Source organism: Grammomys surdaster, unplaced genomic scaffold (genome assembly GCF_004785775.1).
Source record: "Grammomys surdaster isolate TR1022 unplaced genomic scaffold, NIH_TR_1.0 114805, whole genome shotgun sequence".
NCBI lineage: Eukaryota > Metazoa > Chordata > Mammalia > Rodentia > Muridae > Grammomys > Grammomys surdaster.
The window spans coordinates 1-3,005 of record NW_021612739.1 but is presented as its reverse complement, the minus strand read 5'-3'; the positions used below and the strand labels follow the sequence as shown (position 1 = coordinate 3,005).

General features: G+C 45.6%; 1 protein-coding gene across 1 annotated transcript in view; it reads right to left on the bottom strand.

Moving 5' to 3' along the window:
• LOC114635645 (protein furry homolog) overlaps window positions 1-2,434 on the bottom strand; it is a gene marked incomplete at both ends in the record, with an annotated part of 3,131 nt that extends 697 nt beyond the window's left edge. Inside the window, 2 exons of the mRNA XM_028784144.1 lie at window positions 406-503; window positions 1,750-2,434. Coding sequence (XP_028639977.1) covers window positions 406-503; window positions 1,750-2,434 — 783 coding nt within the window. The remainder of the gene's footprint in view (window positions 1-405; window positions 504-1,749) is intronic.
• Between the last annotated feature and the right edge of the window lie 571 nt (window positions 2,435-3,005).

Below are 3,005 nucleotides of genomic sequence, written 5' to 3'. Positions count from 1 at the left end.
CCCTCTTTCCCTTCTTTTTCCCTCCCTCTTTCTCTTTCTTTCTCTCTCTCTCTCTCTCTCTCTCTCTCTCTCTCTCTCTCTCTCTCTCTCTACCTCCCTGTCTTTCTAGATAGGATTTCTTGTGTAGCCCAGGAATTCCTGTCCTGGAACTCGCTCTGTAGACCAAGCTGGCCCCAAACTGCCTCTGCCTCCTGAGTGCTGGGATCAAAGGTGTGCCCTGTACCACACCACCCAGCTTCCACTTGCTATTCTCAATAATGAAAAAAAAAATTAAAGAGCCAATTTGTAACAGCCACCCAGAGATGTCCTTTATGAGTGGTGTCAAGTTTTGGGACAACCACTGCCTCCTCCAAACCAGCCATTTCCATCTGTTGCGGAGGCTTCCTGACGGATCCTCTTGCATACCTGAGCAATCCTTTCAGCTATATCCTTACAGAAGTGATTGGGATTTTCAAAATGCTGGATCAGTTGGGGCAGGAGACACAAGACGTTCAGCGGAAATCCTGGGTGAGAAAAGACAGTGGGAACAGCTGAGTATGTTGTTATGTGGTAACAACGGGAAGGAACATACTAATTTAATTTTGTTCCAAGGCAATGTGAAATTGGTCTTGTGGCTGTTAGAGTTGTCTGAGGCAGGGTTCACTTAGACCAGTGTGGTCTTTGACAGGAGCAAGGGTGACCTTGAACTTCTTCTGACCCTCCTGCCTCCACTCTTTGAATGCTGGGTTTACAAGTGTGCGCCTCCATACCTGGTCGTATGTGGTTACTGGGAACTGAATCGAAGGCTTTGTCTAAGCTACACAAGCTCTGTCCACTGAGCTACACCATCAGCCCCCAGACAGTTTTGTGGGGGAGGGTAAATATGATCTGATAAAGAGATCTATAAAAAAAACACAACCCAAATGACATCGACTACAAAGGAGACACTGGAGTACACTTGTGATTTCAACACAGGATCGCCACCTGTTTGTGAGCAAGGAGGACTCACACGGGATTTTATTGACATACACTGAACTGAGCTGAAGCATCGGTTTAAGATTTTGTAAAAATAAAAATGTCAGTGGTATGTGGCAGCATACACCTTTAATCCTAGCACTTGGGAGGCAGGGGCAGGCAGATCTCTGTGAGTTCAATGCCAGCCTGGTCTCCATAGTGAGCTCGGAGACCCAGCTTAATCTATATACAGTTCCAGAACCGCCAAGTGAGATAAAAAACCAAAACATATTTAAGCCTCATTCATACAACTGGAAAGACCCTTCAAGACAATAATCGCTCAGCATGGCTGCTGAGACCTAGTTAGTGAGATGCATTCTTAGTTACTTGCCATGATATTAAACAGCTGGGGTGTTGATTTTGCTTGATTCAGAGCAATAGAGAACCAATGCAATTTTTTTCAAGAGGACAGAGAAGGGCAGAGAAAAACAAGATGTGGGAATGAGGAAAGAAATGTACAAGAGCAAGGGACTAAGTTAACAATATTTGCAGTTTAACCCAGAAATCATTCACACACTCACACACACACACACACACACACACACACACACACACACGTGCACGCATGTGCAGGCACGCACACATGCACAAATTGCTGTTCTTGTTACTCAACTGCCAATATTTAATACTGTACATACATACATACATACATACAGACAGACAGACAGACATACATACAGACAGACATAATCTTGTTCCACTAAAGCTGAGTGCAGCCACCATCAGGGCTACCGAAAGGTGCAGCGCTGGCCTTACCAATAGCTTGGGATGAGTCCACCATGGGTACTTTGGACACTGGCGTCAGCAAGCTGAAAAGCTGCAGGGTCAGGTCTGTGGTGGTGAGAGAGGTGAATCCCTTCAGGAGCAGCTGCTGCAGCCCCGGGAAGTCCGCCCACTTGAGCTGCCCCTGGAGTTTCTCAAGCTTTTCTCGGTTCTCAGCTTTCTCCAGCGGCATATGTGCCAACAGTCGGTTCAAGAGTCTTAAGGCCATCAGGTATTCAAACTCAAAATCAGACTCCATCAGGGCCACCGTGACCCAGAAGATGGTGGCCAGCAGGTTGGTGGGATGGTTTACATGGGACGGGTCTGTGAGGCTCTCCTTCAAGGAGGAATTGCTTCTGGTTTTTGAGGAAAGGCCTTGTTGGGTACAAGCTTGAATTCTGTCCAGGGTGGCGCTTCGAGGCGGGTCTGAGGATCGATCAACAACACCAAATTTCTTGGGCACTGAGAAGCTTCTTTGGTGCCGGCTCCGCTCTGCAGTTGTGTTGCCGCCAGGAGTCCCGGGATTGACATTCAGCTGACCAGTGCTTTTCCTGCTAGCCGTCAGTTTACTGCTAGAGCTTAGATCTGGTGATGAAGAACTAGGTATAAACAGAGGTGCAATCAGTAGAAGGCCAGTGGGTGCCACTGAAGAGCTGGTCTCTTGTGTTCTGAGAAGCAGCTATGGGGGAGAATCCTTAGAGAACACCACCTTAATCGGTGGCTGTATCACCCTATCTTTGTCTAGGAAGCTAAGCAGGGCCAGACCTGGTTAGTACTTGGATGGGGGACATACCATTTTCTCCTTAAATGTCTTTTAAGTTAAGGCCATGGAAAATAAACCTTAGCAAGAACAGTAGAACAATCTCCCAAAACAGACACCCAATATAAACTTTAAATCATGGAAAGTCTAAAGTCCCAGCAATGTGCTGACTTCATTTGCATTCTATTTGAATTTGGATGGGAATAATTATAAAATATAAGACCAGCAAGTGCAAAATTTATCTCCTCTTAACTTAGAATAGAATGTTGTCAAGAAGGAAAAAGTAAGTACACACAGCAAATGAAATGTTTTTAGAAAGTTTGATTTTTCTCCCCCCACCCCCACCCGAACCATCTGAGGCAGGTCTCACAATGCAATCCTTGGTGACTCAGAACTCATTATGTTGACCAGGCTGGTCTTGAACTTACAGAGATCTTTCTTTTAACTCTATTCATATTGAAAACATCAAATTCTTTATCAGCAGTAGTTT